General features: G+C 37.0%; 1 protein-coding gene across 4 annotated transcripts in view; it reads left to right on the top strand.

Moving 5' to 3' along the window:
- TAF2 (TATA-box binding protein associated factor 2) overlaps positions 1 to 15,727 on the top strand; it is an 83,500-nt gene extending 67,773 nt beyond the window's left edge. The window contains exons 24-27 of one of the 4 annotated variants that reach the window (XM_073893152.1): positions 594 to 749; positions 1,237 to 1,342; positions 4,072 to 4,194; positions 14,222 to 15,727. In XM_073893152.1, coding sequence (XP_073749253.1) covers positions 594 to 749; positions 1,237 to 1,342; positions 4,072 to 4,194; positions 14,222 to 14,484 — 648 coding nt within the window. In that variant the 3' untranslated portion in view covers positions 14,485 to 15,727. Of the gene's footprint in view, positions 1 to 593; positions 750 to 1,236; positions 1,343 to 4,071; positions 4,195 to 14,191 lie in introns of all 4 variants that reach the window. The other 3 variants (XM_073893151.1, XM_073893154.1, XM_073893153.1) reach the window with 3 other exon arrangements.
- Positions 15,728 to 17,232: the final 1,505 nt, after the last annotated feature.

Below are 17,232 nucleotides of genomic sequence, written 5' to 3'. Positions count from 1 at the left end.
TCGCCAATATTTAGACCAGATTACTTGCCTGGCAATTCCCTACTGGTGTTTTGACACTTGAAAACTGAAATTTTCTTTATGCTAGTTAGTGATAGTTATTTTAAATTTGTTTATTCACGTAGATTTTCTGGAATACAGTTGTACATATTTGTTGTAAATTTGAAATGTATCCTAGAGTTTGGGTTATAAAGAAGTAAGATGATCTTTCCATAGGAAAAAAAAGAGTCTCATTAATGTGCTCTTTCAAATCTGAATATTTACAAACTTATACAAATAAATTATGTTTCTGATTCTTGCCCATATATGTTAACTTATTCACATTCATTCTTGGAGTCTTCAGGAGAAGAGGAGAAAATGATACCAAAAGATACATTCTTTTGGGAAAGCTCTAGAAGTTCGCTTATATACCTCCCACCTCCCCCAAAAAAGACCAGCAGACAGGAAAAGGTGAAGTTTATTTTCAGCCCATTGCTGATAATTTTTAGGCACTGGGCATGTTCTAATCTGCATGGTTGCTGTAGCTGTTAGTGTTCAGCTATAATATGAGCTACTTGTCTTCAGAAATCTAATTTTGATCTTGAATATTGCCGCAGGAAGATGATCACCTTGCCAAGGAAGCATCATGTAATATGTCAGCTCATCAGCAGGGAGTGAAGAGGAAGGCTGATACACCACTGGGGTCCCCACTAGAACCTGGTCAAATACTGGAGAAGAATGAGGATAGCAGTAAAGTCAAACTCAAAATCAGAGTAAGAAATACAGGTTAAACCTGTATTAATAGTGTAGGATATTCACCTTCTTGTAAATCTTTTTGAATACTTCCATTGGTTTTTCCTTAGCAGGAACAGATGGGGCAGACTGAATCATAAAAGAACCCAAATGTCATTTAAGATTTTCCATCTGATTATTTAACTTCTATTGTCACATACTTCTTCTCTGTTTGGGGGAGGAACTATGTGTGTGTGGTCTACCACAGCTCACTCCCTCTCCCCACAACTTAGGAGTAGATTCTAGTTGCTATTTTATTTTCAGTAATATCCATTCAGCTTCTTTTGGTGGCTGGACCATTTAATATTTTCTTACTCTTAGTACTTTTTGAGAAAAAACTACTTTTCCTTTTAAGATGTGGGGGTATATGTTCTGTGGCCTGTCTGCTACCTTTCCTAAGAGCTAAGATCCAAATATAAAGCGATGTAATGGCTCTTTTTCTCCTTTGTTTTTATGTATGTGTTTTAGTTTTCCAATTCTCAAGATGAGGAGGAAATTGACATGGACACTGTTCATGATAGCCAGGCGTTTATTTCCCATCATTTGAACATGCTTGAAAGGCCATCGACTCCAGGTAAGACTAGTGTACAGCCCATCGGGAGGTGATGAAGAAAGTTCTCATGGTATTACTGTTTTAAGGCCTGTTGCTTTATTTACAAGTGAACAACTATAAAGTTGAAAAGTAGCTAGCTAGTATAAAATACTAGATTGTATCAGATTATATTGCATATTAGCAAAGGAATAAATTTTTAAAAAGGATTTTTTAAAATTGTGTTTTATTTTGGTCCTTTTTTAAGTATTTGGCATACTTCTGGTTTGTTTTTTTTTAAAAATTCATTCAACAGATTCCTACCAGTAGCTTTAAGGGGTTTTTTGGTTTGTTTTTTTTCCTTTTGTTTTGTAATAGACTTAACCTCCAAATAACCTCAAAATAAAATACTAGATCTATTTTCTTTTTAATAATGGAACCATAATTTTAAACTTTGAAGTTAATGTCCCATAACACAGCTTTCTCTTTTTGCCTGCCTGTTTCATATAATACTATATCATAGATTTTTGCATGCATCTCTCAAACATCATGATCTTTCCTTTTGAAAATAGTACCTGAGACAGTATTGAGTTGATATACTGTAATATACCTTACTTTTCCTTGTTGGTAGGTATTTAGGTTGTTTCAAGTATTTATGACAGGTAATTCTGCACTGCATATCTTTATACAAAAGCTTTTGTTTCTTTTTTGTCAATTATGTTCTTAGGGTAAATTTCCCAAGATATATTATTGCTGAAAAGATTAATTTAAACTGTATCATGAGATACTTACCTTCAGAAGATTTTCACAGTTCTTGATATATTGTGCCATAATGCTTTTTGAAGAGTTAATACCTAGGTTATGTCATCACCATTTTATAATTTTCAGGGATGAAACATTGATGTAACTTGCATGTAAGGTGTGAAATATAGTAATAAAACAAATATTGGTGAACCTGCTCTCCACTCTAACCTCCACTCTGTTGTAGGCTCCATGCCAGGGTCCTTCCCTCTGTGCCCCTTCCTGGTTCTGTTCACCTGCTTTTGCACTACAAGTAAATACTATCTTCAGTTTCCTTTTTTAGTTTTTCTTATTCTCTTGCTTTTCTTTATATTGTATCACATAAGTACAGGGTTTCCTTGCACTTGTTTTTTAATTTTATGAAAATGGTATGATACCAGTAGGACTTACTTTTTTCAGTCAACATTATGCTTCTAAAGTTCATCCACGTTGATGTGTAAGATGTAATTTATTAATTTTCATTTATCCTTTATTATTATTGTATGCATAGTACCAGTGTAATAACTTAAAAGATACTTATTAATTAATTATAAATGATAAATCAAGTTTAGTTTACTTTTTTTTTTAGGTAATCTTTATGCCCAACGTGGGCTTGAACTCACGATACCAAGATCGAGTCACATGCTTTACTGACTGAACCAGCCAGGCACCCTCAAGTTTACTTTATAATGCATTTTTTATTGGGAATATGACTATTTTTCTTTTCTTTCTTTCTTTTTTTTCCCTGGGTACTGTTCCTGTTTTCTTTTTATTGGAAAAAAAGGGAGTATTTATCTATACCCTATACTGGTTGTCTTTTATGACTTTTACATTTGAATGATATTTTTTCTTTTTCTTTTTTTTTCCCCCTTTCTTTTAAACTTGTTATATTTGTACAGAGTTGCCCTTACCCACCTTGGTCTGCTTTTTATTAAATTTTAGTTTTGAGACCTAAATTATTTTTCATTATTTAGTAATCTAGGATAAACTAGTAGAATTTGAGAGCTGGCTTCAGGTAGACTATGAGCCTTGAAAACTGAAAGGTCATGAATTCTTTGACTTTTCTAATTGTAAGAGATCTTAACAATTATTTGTCTGGTCAATCCATTTTACAGATAAATAAACTGAAGAGAGAGATTAGGTCACTTGCCCTGAATGACACACTCAATAGCCAACTCAGGGCTAGAATGACCACTTTTCCATTTGACAAATGAAGAAATTGAGACACGATGAGCTGCATGTCTCACCTGGATTATCTAATTTGTTGATAATTTGGAATCAGAACCTAGGTCTCCTGATAGCTCCTACAATGTTGTTCACATTATGCCATCAAAACATTTCCTGTTTAAAATATCTTCCGTAGGGCGCCTGGGTGGCTCATTCGTTAAGCGTCTGCCTTCGGCTCAGGTCATGATCCCAGGGTCCTGGGATCGAGCCCCGTATCGGGCTCCCTGCTCTGCAGGAAGCCTGCTTCTCCCTCTCCCTCTGCCTGCTTCTCTGCCCACTTGTGCTCTCTATTTCTCTGTCAAATAAATAAATGAAGTCTTTAAAAAAAAAAAAAAAAGAAATATCTTCTGTAACCCCTAAAATATTTTGACCTATTTGTTGAACAAGTATTATAATGGAATTTATTAGCAAATTTTTGGGGAAGCAGGAAAACTTTACTATATGCAAAATTCCACATACATAATATAAAATATGGTTTCTATCTCAAATATGGAATCCAGTTTATATATTTAGCAGGCCAGTCACACTTTACTGTCTTTCTTGAATGTGTGTTGTTTTTAGACTTAAGCATATAGGAACCATAACAAAGGATTAAAAACAAATGGGATCTTTAGTAGTTAGTAGTATTCTTTTTATTATTAGAATTCTATTTTACTATTGAACTGCTTCTGGTTTTAAGGTTAAATTATGAAAACATGTCAGGCTTTTTTCTTCTTTTGGTAAACCAAGAAATAAATACCTCTTTTCCCTCTTCTTTGGCATTTTAGGGCTCTCTAAATATCGGCCAGCTAGCTCCCGATCTGTTTTAATACCCCAACACTCATCAGGCTGTGATGGCACACCCACCACGAAACCCCAGTGGAGTATGGAACTTGCACGGAAGGGAACAGGTGAAATGATTATTAATATTATTATTATTTTGCTCAAGAACAAATCTACAAACTTTATAAAGTTTATCAACTTAAAAAAATACATGAAAAATATCGATCTAGAGACTTACTTTTCTTGCAACACATTGACTTTATATTATCTAACAAAGAATATTTTATTTATATAGTTTTAAGTAGGCTCTGCTCTCTCCATGCATGGAGCCCAATGTGGGGCTTGAACTCACAACCCTGAGATCAAGACCTAAGCTGAGTTGGATGTTTAACTAGCTGAGCCATCTAGGTGCCCCTAAGAATATTTTAAACTAGACTTTTTACTATTTGAAAATAGTGTATTCCTATTATATAAAACTTGGAAATGAGAAAAAGAGTAGAAAGGGGAAAAAATCATCCCTCATTATGCCATTTAAAAATACCCATTATTGCTCTTTTCTTGCAGTGATTTTTCTTAAAATATTATAACATTAAAAATGCCAACTTCAGTAGACAGTATCAAATCTGCACCTTTCATACTTTCACAAAATGTGAAAGTCAACCACTTATTTCTCCGTTCCCTCTCCCCCTGAAAGTTTTACAGTTGGTCATCCATGGTCAGTCCTGAAGACTAGATGCCGTACTAGAAAACAGATATTCTGTCTTTTCAATTATTAAATATTAATTGGGCTTAAGTTTATGAAAAGTAATTCAGTTCAGATGTGTTTGTTACCTGTTCTATTTTATATTGTCTTCCACTTAGCTGCTTACAAAAAAAATGATTGTAATCTAGATAACGAGTAAGCATTCATTGCTATTGAACAAAGATTCAGTCCTCAAGTTCTGGAGGAACAGGGAATAAAAAACAAGATACATAAGCAAAATATTAAAGAATAGTTTTTCCAAAAGTCATGAGTTAGATTTTAAGATTCCAACAGATGGATTTTGCTTATATAAACCATGTTTTTATGATACAAACAAAAGAGTAACTGTTTATTGATTTGAGGAGCTTAAGGATCAACTGTGATTAATTCAAACTAAAGCAACATCTCAGAATATTTTGGTATTGAGACCCCAGACTGTTGCTTTTTTATATCTCTCTGTGTGCTGCTCTGTGCATTTACTGAAACAGATTCATACAGAATTTATTTCAGAAGGAGATCGGCTGGAGACCTTATCACTTACTTTGATAAGTGAATTTTGACATATCTTGGCCTTGCCAGTTTTATATTCTCTTGGTTTTATTTTTAATGTTTGGGTAATTTCGCTTTATTACCATTATACTTATTAAAATTTTACTACATTTGAAAAATTTGCCACATTTTTAAAAACGATAAAGCTCAGGGTATTTCAGACCTCTTGATATAGTTTGAGAGTGGTGCTTCTGCCTGTGCATGAATTCCTATTCCAGAAAAGAATCTGAATATGTTTGGTTTTTCTTTGTGATGTGGCACACTAACCTATGGAGTTATTAACACCTTTTTGTGCCCACTGATGTGCCTTTGTATCATAGTGCCATATTGCTTTAAAAAACCCATCTTTACTTTTTTGTGGAATCTCTCTTTACAGTCTTGTAGTTTTCATGACATCATGTGGGAAGAATGCGGAGGAGATACAGGGCTAATGGTGGGGAATAGGAAAGTATTAAAATGTTAGCTTTGGTTGCTAGGACCCTTTAAGTCATGAGGCAAAATGTATACCAGTATATTATTTGGACTGATCTGTAAAACATAATTGTGAATGTATTTTTATTTTTATTTTTATTTTTTATTTATTTTTTTTAAAGATTTTATTTATTTATTTGAGAGAGAGAGAATGAGAGATAGCACAAGAGGGAAGAGGGTCAGAGGGAGAAGCAGACTCCCCGCTGAGCAGGGAGCCCGATGTGGGACTCGATCCCGGGACTCCAGGATCATGACCTGAGCCGAAGGCAGTCGCTTAACCAACTGAGCCACCCAGGCGTCCCTGTGAATATATTTTTAATGTGCCTTTGTAATTTTCTTTAAACGTGTTTATGCTGTTCGGTACCCTGTGGCCAGTGAGCAAGTTTTAAAATTCAGTAGTGATATTATTAGAATTTAGAAAACCTTCATTTTACAAATGGTAGTGTTCCAGAAGATTATTTGTACATATATTTATTGTGGAATTCTAAACGTGTATTCCCATAGACACATTGTTACATTTGATGGGTAACTCTCAAACTAGCCAACAAAGTTAAAATCCCTTTTAACTTATACCATACATGAAGAATAATAGTATCAAACCTAGCCACTGTGTATAACAATGTTTTTGAGAGAAGGGGCACTTAGAGCTCCATCTTTTGGAATGTCAGAAGCACAACTTCAGCCTAACTCAAATAAAGTTGGCAGTAAAACAGGAACTTCCTCTCTTCCTGCCTCCCAGAAGGAGCCAGGGTCTCTTGCGTTGGTAGCTAGCCTGGCCTGAGGTTATGAGTGGAGGGCTAAGGAGAGGAGGCCTAGAATCAGTATAAGGGAAGCTGTGACCCCTCTTAATTCTCTAAGGGATTCTAGATTAGAGCTCACAAATGAGCCTTATTTGGAGCCTTATTCAGCACATCCAACTGAGGCATCTTTTACTTGGTCTGTAGAAGTCTTGCAAAAGTTTTTGAAGTACTTTACTAAAAAGAGATTACACAATAAAAATCTGGATTTCCGACTTCTCTTGAAAAAGAGTTACCTGAGAGGTCCTCTTAAGCAGGGATGTGCCTTCCATTTTGTGTTGCGCTGGAATTATGCTATCTCCTTTGGTCCAGGGCTTTTGATATTGGGAGCCCTGCTTCCTTTTTTTTGAGCCGAGATGATTTCTGAGATGGCTCCCTTAGAACCAACAAACCAGATGATGATTGAGAACTGGAATGTGTTGCAGATGTCATCTGGATGGGGGTAAACAAATGGGGTGTAGGTAAAATAAAGCAGAGGTGGAGGTGCCTGGGTGGCTCAGTTGGTTAAGCTTCTGCCTTCAGCTCAGGTCATGATCCCGGGGGTCCTGGGATTGAGCCCCGTATCCGGCTCCCTGCTCAGCAGGGAGCCTGCTTCTTTCTCCCTCTCCTACTGTCTGCTGCTCCCCCTGCTTGTGCTCTGTCTCTCTGTCAAATAAATAAATAAAATCTTAAAAAAAAAGAAGAGGTGGAAACTGTTAAGTAGTGGATAGGTCATAGTTTCTTTTTTGTTCTTTTTTCCTCCAGTTTCCTCTTTCCTTGTGTCTGATAGAAGAATATTTTAGAGATGATATCTGTGGTAGGTTAAGCCATTTGGGGGTAAGAAAAGAGAAGTGGCAGGGGTATTTTCCTTCCTTCCTTTACTATCACCTTTTTCTCCCCTGAGGTAAGGACGGGAGGCCATACAGCCTCCTGTGTCCTCTCGACCACTGCAGCTGCCCGAAGGCCCAGCGTGGCCAGTCTGTGTCCCAAGTTGCTGCAAGGCTTGTGTGAAGCACAGAGGAGGAGTGACAGGCACAGGGGCAAGAGGGAAATCCCTGACGGTTCTGCGGGGAAGAAAAGAAGGAGAGTTCCTGCATTTTGCCTAGTTAGGGCTGTTGTGTATGTAACACCTTGCCTAAGTCAGAAAAGCACTGTTCTAGTGCGTGAAATCTTTCCCACAAAAAAGATACCTTATTTCTATCTATATCTTGAGAGTACTAGTTCTTTCTTTTGAAACTCTAATATGAAAAACAGATTTTTTTTACTTAAATTTTAATGATCTAATTTTACACTTTATTTTTTACAGTGATCCAAAGAATCCAAAGACCAGACTTCACACTTTCCCTAATAAAAACTGCAGGCTTTGTGCTAAGTTTAAACATATACCTAATGTGCATGTATTTAAGAGAATTAGCAAGTTACTGACTGTTATTAACACTTCAATCAGATGGGCTGAGAAGCTTCTGCATTAGGCTTAATATTAAGTACCTCTTTGGTTGATTTTGCATTTGTTAAATTGACTGCAGCTAAAATCCTTATCCATAGTGCATTTTACTAGATCTCTAGGAAAGATTTTATGTTGGGTAGAACAACAAAACGTAGCATTTGTTTTGTTCTTTTCATATAACATGAAATAGGAAAATATGTTCTGAATTACATATATCTCCTTTTTTTGCTATATGTGCTATCTATCATAGAGACTTATATTTCAGGTCATTAAAAGGGCTTTCGGGAAGGAAATTGTACTTTCTTACCACCTTGGCTTAGACCTGCTAAAATTTTCCAGGAAAGAGAGAGATTAGGCAAACAAAAAAATATATTTTGTCGGGGGCCTGGGTGGCTCTGCCAGTTAGGCCGTCGGGCTCTTGATTTTGCTTTGGGTCATTATCTCAGGGTTGTGAGGTTGAGCCCTGCATTGTCTGGCTCAGCGGGGAGTCTGCTTGAGAGTCTCTCTCCCTTTCCCTCTGCCCCCCCCCCACGCATATGTTCTCTCTCTTAAATAATCTTAATACATAGAAATATATATTGTCTATAATAAGTGAAAACTTAAGAGCTAAAGGGTGTGGTGGTGATAGAGTAACATTAGGTTTTATCAGACGTTCTGCTGTTAAAACACTATTCTGGTGAATATTTTTATGTATGTGTCTTTGCATATATGCATGAGCACATATGTGGGATAGATTTCTAGAAGTGAACGTTCTAAATGGAAGACTCTGGGCATTTAACATTTTCATGGATAGCGTCAAACTGCCTTAACTTCTCCTTTTTAAAAAACACTATTATGGAAAACTGTGAAGGAGTCAGACTAGTGTAATGAACCCCCTTGTATCCATTACTCAGCTTCTACAGTGATCAGCTCATGGTCAGTCTTGTTTAATCTATATCCTTACCCATTTCCACCCTTATGAACTATTTTGAAACAAATTCCACGTATCATCACTTTCTTCATGAACAACTTAGTATATACCTCTAAAAGATGAGGACTTTATTTTTTTTTTTCTTTTTTTTAAAGATTTTATTTATTTATTTGAGAGAGAGAGAATGAGAGAGCGCACGAGAGGGAAGAGGGTCAGAGGGAGAAGCAGACTCCCTGCTGAGCAGGGAGCCCGATGTGGGACTTGATCCCAGGACTCCAGGATCATGACCTGAGCTGAAGGCAGTCGCTTAACCAACTGAGCCACCCAGGCGCCCAAAAAAAGATGAGGACTTTAAAAAGTCATAACCACAGTAACATTCTTATACTTTAAAAAATTAATTTTTTTCATATTTTTAAATATCCAGTCACTGTATAAGTTTCTGTTGACTTGTGCCATTATTCTAATATTTTTTTTAACACTTTATTTTTTGAATCATTATCCACATAAGGTCTACACGTTGCAGTTGGCTGATATGTCCTTTACATCCTTTTAAATTTGAAGTTTCATGTTTATCTTTTTCTCTCTTTTCTTCCCTTTATAATGTATTTGTTAAAGAAACCAGGGTTTTGATCTGTAGTTTTCAAGTCTGGGTTTTGCTAATTCATATAATGGTATAATTAACGTGTTAGAGTCCTCTTTATTTCCTGTGAATTTGTAGTTGGATATAGAAACTTAATTTATTCAGGTTTATAGATGGCGTTGTGTTCTTCCATCTGGAAACATACACTGTCTCGTTGACTCTTTTTTTTTAAATTTTTTTTAAATAGTGGAAGTTATATTTTATTTTTAATTATTTTTAATTTTTTAATATAAATTCAATTAACATAGTGTATTATTAGTTTCAGATGTAGAGTTCAGTGATTCATCAGTCTTATATCCAGTCTTCATACATGCATGTGCCCTCCTTAATGCCCATCACCCAGTTCCCTCATCCCCCACCCCTTCCCCTCCAGCAACCTTCAGTTTGTTTCCTATGATTAAAAGTTCACTCTTTTATGAGGTTAGCCACTAAGATGTTTAAGGCCTAGATCCATTATTTCACTAAGGGTTGCAAGATGGTGATATTCTTTTTTTTTTTTAAGATGTTATATATGTATTTGGAGAGAGTGTGTGCGCACGCGGGCAGGGGGAGGAACAGAGGGAGAGAGAGAATCTCAAGCAGACTCCCTGCTGATCATGGAACCTGATGCAGGGCTCGATCTCACGACCCTGAGATTATGACCTGAGCCAAAATCAAGAGTCAGACACTCAACAGACTGAGCTACCCAGGCGCCCCTGCAAGATGGTGATATTCTAATTCATCTGTCCATTTTTATAAACTGGTTTACTTCTGTAAAGCTAAAGTCCCCCTCATCTATTATGACCCAGTGGTATAGATTATACAGGAGGAGAAAGATAATGGCTTCTCTTTTTATTTAATAATTTCCCAAATAGTGAGTTGGCTAACTAGCATCCTCCAATGGTGAATAATCAGTTCCAGTCCTTTAGTTATTGTTCTTATTATTCAAATTGTCCCATCTTTGGGCAGTGAGAACCTCTTAGAAGTTGATTCTTGGGTCTGTGGAGAAGAACTTAACTTCCTTGCCATTATACGAGATTTTTCAGGTTCATTTTGTAAATATTCTGCCCAGCCCAAAATCAGTCATTTGTCCTGGGAGCCCTGGTTCCTAACACCTTCTCCTTTGGATCTAGCTAATCCATTGTCTTATTAATAGACTAAATACAAATCAAGAGACATGCAAGAGTTACAATCAGTGTATCTTTAATGCTAAGTATAAGGCCACTAGACAAGACATTGGATTTTGAAGTGGTTATAAGTATTCCTTGGAAAAGAGTATACCCAAGTACACTTGGTTGTCTATTTGGCAGTTGTCTCTGCTAGGAAGTACAGTTTCCAGTGTAATTATTGGTTTTTCTGAAATCCAAGTTGCTTGGCAGGTGTTTAAGATGATGAAACTTCTCTCAGTGCAGAAGAGGACCTCAGACTCTTAATAGTGCGGACAGCCAATTGGAAAGCTCACAGTCTGGTGTTGTAGACTAAATCATGAGGTAGGCTCTGAAGGGATTTGTTCATGAGGCTTTAAAGTCTCTTATCATCACTTTTCCTTATCACCTGGCTCTGTATCCTGTTAGGTATGGAGCTATTTTCTCATATTTTGGAAACATACTCATATAATTTATTTAAAATCTAAATTAAAATCTTAGAGTGGCGTATTTGGCTGGTACTCTAATTCAGATATCTCTCAGAATTTTTCTGAATACTATCTTGGTACCAATTATTGCAAAAGATACAGATCCCAAAACTTGCTCTGTATGTAAATAATCTCTGTAATTGGTTTATGCATCATTATTAGTGTTATCTTTACCAAAATATCATGAAAATAAAACGATAATTTTGTAGTAGTAAAATATGAATAATCTGTGAGGGCAGGAATTTTTGATTTATTCATTTGTCCTGAAATGTTGGAACAGTGCCTGACACAAAAGAAGTATAGTAGTCAGTACTAGTTGAATAAATGGTCTGTAATAGTTTCTGTGCTTTATCCCTCTTCCTTCAAAATTAGTGACCTTTAGATTGCATTTAGTTGGACTGAGTTCACCGAACATCCTTTCTAAAAGAAACACAATTATTAGATATTTCTGTTGAATTCATTCATTTGTTTAGCAAGCTTCAGCAGGGGTGGGGAGGGGAGATGGAGGGCGTGCTAGATACCGGGTGGCACACTGGGATACAAAGATGAAAGAGATGAGCTCCCTGTTCTCGAGACGCTGGGAGTGGAATGAAAGAGCCCCACAGATGAAAAGCTGTGCTGCCGGGTGCACCCTGCTGCGTGCAGCCGGGCGGGGCACTTAGGAGCACACACTGAAGGCAGGCTCTTGGGGTTTGTAGCTGAGACCTGCCAGTGCCACCTCGGGCAAGTCACTTGAGTCCTCTGTGCTGTAATTCCCTTTCCATATTATGTTGTGGGAACGTGAAAGAACAAATTCTTTTGGGGCAGTTTGGGGAGCACTTCTTAAATGACATTTGAGCTGAGTTTTAAATTATTAAAGAGCCTAAAATGTTTTTTCCTTCCCTTTTGTCTGCTCCAGGTTACCGTTTAAACATTACTTCCTTGCAGAAGTTTGCCTCTGATCCCCCCACAACTAATTTAAGTCTCCTGTTGTGCTACTGGTTCACTCTGAGTTTTATCTTTTTATTACTTGGTTGTACTTACTCAATTTCTTCTCAGCTAGTATGTAAATGGCAGGAGGACCGAGATCTGTCCAGTTCGTCACTATTTTCCCCAGTTCCCATATAGTTCCTGTTACTTGTTAAATGAATTTGTGAGTTAGACAAATAGGGAAGGGCATTTCAAGCATAGGAAGTAGCATTTACAAGTTCACAGTTAGTGAAGGGCTACCCTCAAGTGCATAGATAGTGATAGCGGAATATAGGGCTGGAATGGTAGGTTCAGGACAGATTGTAAGCTGTCAGTAAAATCAGTGCTGAAACTGATTTTTAGAAAACTTCTGTGGTGATGTCTGTTTTGGTAAGAGCCATGGTTTGGGGCTAGTTTGGATCAAAATTAGTGCTGAGAATTTACTTTAAAAAGTCCATTTTAGTGAAAAGGTTTTTTTTTTTTTTTTCTTAGCTAGTTTGGATAAAACCTATGTTTTCAGAAACTGCTGCATTTAAGTCCAAGGAGTTTGGCTTTTATTCTCTTGGTAGAACCAACTGAGTGGTTTTTTGTTGTTTTTGTTGTTTTTAGAATCAGCTGAGTTTTTAAGCAGATAATTATGGATAGCTTTGTTTTTAGGAAGATCACTACGCAGCAGGGTCTTCCAGCCTAAACACTATTAACATTTTGGGCATGGGAATTTTATGTTGTAGGAGCCGCCCTATGCATGGTGTGATGTCCTGTGCCTCCCTAGGCTTTACCCGTGGGAGGCCCATATCACTTCCTCCCCCAGTCCTACCCCAGGTGTGACAACAACAGTGTCTTCAGATATTGCCGAATAACCCGTGTGGGGCAAAATCAGCTTCTGTGCAGCTGTGTAAAATACGGATTTGAGTATAAGACACTTTGGGCATAGGAACCAGTTCACGGGAGACTAATACCGCCATCAGGATGAGGTGAGGTGTCTGAATTCATACAGTTGCAGACAGCGTAGGGGCAGATGAAAGAGATATTTGTATGTGAAAACCAACGAGATTTGGTAACCACCCAGATTTAGAAAGGTGGGTATCTGAGATGATCCTTTTTCTTAGCTGGCTGCATGTAAAGCAGTACCATCAGTCCAGAGTCACACAGAGAGAAGTCTTCCTTGGGGTGTGGCCCAAGGATTGTAGCATCGGGAGGAAGCAAGAAATTGTTATACGCTAGAGTCTGAGAACTACTGCTGTAGATTCCTGGACTGATAGAATGTTAAATGGAAAGAACTTTCCAAAACATTTGATTTTTTTTTTTTTTAAGGTGAGATAAAAAGAAAGAAAATGCATGCTGAAGGTTAATAGCAGAATCTGTTCAAGAGCACAGGTCTCCTATTTCTCATCCTTTTTTTTTTTAGTGACACTACTCTTGTCTTTAAGTAGAGGTGTTCCCTTTATAGACTCACTGCCTTTTCTGGCTTTCTTAATTGCACTGAATCTACTTAAAAAGTTCACTTTTGCTTGTCTATTTCCAAGAAATTACCTTAAGGAACTATAGAAGTGTGATTTTTGCCGTGGTATTATCATCAGTGACTAGCATAGGATGTTAATGTGTGTGTAAGTGGTTCTTCAGGTGGCAGAAATAAAGTACTGCCATTTCCCTGCCCAGTACCTTAGGGTCGGACTATAGCTGAAGGAACTACAATTGAAGGATGAGTGTGGGTCTTCACTAACAACACACACACAATGAGAATCATTATTATCATTTCATAATACTTTAAAACATAAATGCTACCTTTTAAAAGATGGTAACACACTGGTATATATCATAATTGGTATAAACTGTAAGGACTTGAAATACTCTGTTTCCTGGCCACAGTGCTGAATGCTTACCTGTGTGTGACTAATAGAATGTCTTATTTAGCTCCTTCTCCCATTTCTAATTATTCCCATGGACTTGTTAAACACTTGAGAGTCCCTCTTCTCTGTACTCTTGTCAGCTCCCTCTTACTTCCATTTCACTTTCTTCGTTATCAACAGGCATTCATTTGGGTGTTTTTAATCTTGAAGGTAAAGAACAGTCCCCTTTGGAGATGAGTATGCATCCAGTTGCAGCAGCTCCGCTGTCAGTGTTTACTAAGGAGTCTGCGTCCTCCAAACACAGCGACCACCACCACCACCATCACCATGAGCACAAGAAGAAGAAGAAGAAGCACAAACATAAGCACAAGCACAAGCACAAGCATGACAGTAGAGAGAGGGACAGAGAGCCCTTCCCCTTCTCCAGCCCCGCCAGCGGCAGGTCTGTCCGTTCTCCTTCCCTCTCAGACTGACAAGGGGGCAGAGGAGGCTCACCTCAGCGTCCAGAAGAATATACATAACTGAAGCTTTGTCCTCTGTAAAGAATGATAAACGGAAACAAACAGACAAAAAATAGTTGCCTTTCTCATAGAAATTCAGAACTCATGTAAGTTCTAACATTTGATTTATGTTATTTATGCAATTGAGATCTAATTAGAAAAATATTTTATAGTTCTGAATAAACCATCTCATCCCATTTCCTCCTTAGAACACACACACACACACACACACACACACACACACTCACTCACTCACTCACTCACTCACTCACTCACTCATACACTCATACACTCATACACTCATTCACACCAAACTTGAGAAAGGCTCTCAGGTCCGCTGGCAGTTCCCGTTCACATCATGGTCTTCGTGTGTACTGCCAAAATCAATTATGTTTTAAAGTCTTTGATGGATGTTATGGGGCAAAGTTATGTTTTAAACAAGCTACTGCCAGATCTGTGGTGAAACCACTATTTCCAGTGAAATATTGTATAACACCATTTGGAACTGCTGAGAAAGACCGAGGCTTTTCTATAGGAACCTTCTGTATTACATGGTATTTTTTGTGTTAGCTGTAGAGGCTAAACATCAGAATTTGTGAACACAAATACTTGGTATTTTCTTTTGCCCTAAAATACTGAAATGTTTAGAAGCAGCTCTTTTTAACAAAAAAAAATTTTTTTGGATAGCATTTTTCATAGTGCATTTGGGGATTATAATGTTGGAATTTAATAGAACTATCAGATCCACAGTTCTCAAATCAAGATGTTTAAATTATGTTTTTTCATTAAGTATAAGTGAGTATGTTCATATATAGAATGTGTTTGCTAAATGTGGACAGTTTACACACCCAACACATAATCTAAAATTATTTCTGTATAACACAAAGTCTGATACCTTAAAAAGGTGTTTATATAATGTTTACTAACTCAGACAAGTCAGCCCTCATGTGAGTATACGAGAAACATTTAAAAATATATGAAACATTTTGGTTTCATAGTTTGTGTGTTTTTGTTTTTATTTCTGAATTTACCATGTGCTTTATTCTTTGTTTAAAATGTTTTTCGTACCTGTTCTATTTTTATCATTTCCCGTACCATTAGTTTGACAAAAGTATTTCTTCCGGAATAGATGTTTCAAAGGGATCCAATAATGTTGGACTTTTAAATATACTTTTAGTTGTGTTTAACTTGTTTAATAAATAACTTTTTAAACTGACCATTCTGCCTTTGTATCTTTTTATACCTTTGTTACCCTTCTCTTTGTGTATGTACCTGTCCACAAAGCTCTCTACCTTTGTGGATAGGAAGGATTTGAGCTGGCCTTGCTAGGGAGAATGATTTCAGTAGAGATGGGGAAAGTTCTCTCAGTAGAAGGAATGGTGTTTTTCCAAAAGGATGGAGGAAAGCAAGGGGATATTCAAGAGTTGTAAAGCAGTGCAGTTGACTTGGAGCCTAGTGCAAAAGGGAATGTGATCAGATATTGAAGGGCCTAAATGGCAGTTATTTCAAGATTCCGATTAATTTCGTGTTGGTCCGCTGAAATTATTTTTGGAAAATGGTGTATTTTATGTTACGGTGTGCAGTGTGATACCATATGTAGAATCCCCAACTTTGAAAATAGTAAGGATATATTTCAAAAGAACTATTAGTGTTGTCAGAAGATGGTGACAAATAAGAGCTACCTATATAACTTAAGGACATCTTGTATAGCCAGCCCTGTACTAGGAACTGTATGTTACCTCTGTCCTTTCTCCATTGGATATTTAAATTGGATGTTTCTTGTGAGACACGTTTTTGTTTGTTTGTTTTTTTATGGCAAGCTTTCAGTTATTTAAGCTGATGGTTAGGAGCAGACAACACAAGAATTTATTCATGTTTTTGAAATACGTAATTACACACAAACAACACAGAGTTCTAGTGTAAGTCTCCCCAGCCTCCTTCCCCAGAAGCTGTTGGCGGTATTACGTGTGTCTCTCCAGAGCGAGTCTGTACATACATCTATACAGTATGGACACTTTTTTTTAACAAATGATATTTGTAGAAATTTTTAACTTTGGTATAGCTTATCTTTTATGACTACACATTTTGTGTCATACTAACAAAGGTCTTTCTTATTCCATGATTATAAAAGAATTCTACTTTTTTCTATTGGTTTTAAAGTTTTATGTTTCAGGTTTCTATCCAACTAGAATCCATCTGGAATTTATTTTGATAGAAAATGGGAGGTAGAGATCCAGCCTTTTTTTTTTTTTTTCCTTCCAGAATACCACCCAACACTATGTATTTAAAACTCTGTCTTTTTGGGGTGCTTGGCTGGTTTATTTGCTAGTGAGTGTGACTCTTGATCTTGAGGTTGTAAGTTTGAGCCCCACGTTGGGTGTAGAGTTTACTAAAGAAAAAAAAAAAAACTCCCGTCTTTTCTCTCTAGATTTCAAGTGTTGAATACTAAATTCCCTTATTGTTTGGGTCCATTTCTGGACTTTGTAGCTGGTTTCGTGGATCTGTCTGCTCATCTGCCAGTACCATGCTGATGAGACCATTGTAGTGCTGTCTGCGTTTTAATACGGTAGAGCTAGGCCCCCTCCATTACTTTTCATAATCTCTTTGCTGTTCCTGTGGGTTATTTTTTTTTTCTAGTTGACTTATTAATTTACATACCAGTAAAACTCACTTCTTGTGTACATTTTTATGGGTTTGACAGATGCTTGGACTTGTATCTCC

This window comes from Callorhinus ursinus, unplaced genomic scaffold, assembly GCF_003265705.2.
Source record: "Callorhinus ursinus isolate GAN/ISIS: 27379988/994484 unplaced genomic scaffold, GSC_fseal_2.0 scaffold5, whole genome shotgun sequence".
NCBI lineage: Eukaryota > Metazoa > Chordata > Mammalia > Carnivora > Otariidae > Callorhinus > Callorhinus ursinus.
Note: the sequence above shows the minus strand (reverse complement) of the source record. Positions and strands in the feature narration are given on the sequence as shown.